At 41.9% G+C, this 868-nt stretch overlaps 1 protein-coding gene across 1 annotated transcript in view; it reads left to right on the top strand.

Annotated features, from left to right (window-relative positions):
* Nucleotides 1-284: 284 nt before the first annotated feature.
* LOC118326952 (dynein heavy chain 17, axonemal-like) overlaps nt 285-868 on the top strand; it is a 7,018-nt gene continuing 6,434 nt past the window's right edge. The window contains exon 1 of the mRNA XM_035660116.1: nt 285-317. Coding sequence (XP_035516009.1) covers nt 285-317 — 33 coding nt within the window. The remainder of the gene's footprint in view (nt 318-868) is intronic.

Below are 868 nucleotides of genomic sequence, written 5' to 3'. Positions count from 1 at the left end.
ATTTGTCCCCACTCTTATGAATGGGGGAAATGAGCCCTTTGCACCAGATGTTGGGAAAACATCCTGCCTGCAATACCACAGTGACCAACTGCAACAGATGACATACAGTAGGTGCGTGTTCAGCAAAGCCCCGGGATGCTGACAGTCAGTGTTTGGATGTCGGTGTCTTGTTTGAGTGGAAGTTTTAGGGTTCTCTGTCTCGTTGACCCACACGCAGCTGATGTTCCTCCATTGGGATTGATGGATCCATGTTAAGCTATGTTTAGCAGTTGAGAGCAGGAAAAATGAACAAAGCTGGCTGTGTTCACATCACGCAGGTGTGATAAAACAGCAGCACAAATTATTAAAGGACCATTGTGTAGGATTTAGTGGCATCTAGTGGTGGAGCTGCAGATAGCAACTCATTGGCTTTACTACTTCGGACCTACTACGGTGGCCATGAAGTACACAAAACCCTTATTTTATCTAGAGCCAGTGTTTGGTGTGTCCATTCTGGGCTACTGTAGAAACAAGGCGGTTTAACATGGCGGTCTCCTTAGGCAACACGTGGCGGCTGTAGATACAAACAGTTCGTTCGAAGGTAATGAAGACCTTTAACATGATACAGGGTTCCCAGCAGGGTCTCCTGCTGCCTGTACAAATCTCAAATAAGAGGAAGTCTCAAAGCCACTCCTTCATGAAAAACTTTAATATATGTTAAAGAAGTTAATTATAATAATGATGTAAATATGAATCATAATATTAATAATGATACAGTTTATATTTTCACTGTTTTATATCGTCATATTTATCGATCGTCGTGTATTCTCAGAGGGAACTGAAATGATGTTTCAAATGATGTTCAAACTACAGAGTTGTTGTGGAAGCT

The sequence above is a fragment of the Morone saxatilis genome, unplaced genomic scaffold (genome assembly GCF_004916995.1).
Source record: "Morone saxatilis isolate NCDOM2014 unplaced genomic scaffold, NCSU_SB_2.0 Contig17, whole genome shotgun sequence".
Lineage (NCBI taxonomy): Eukaryota > Metazoa > Chordata > Actinopteri > Moronidae > Morone > Morone saxatilis.
This window is presented reverse-complemented; position numbering and strand designations above follow the sequence as displayed.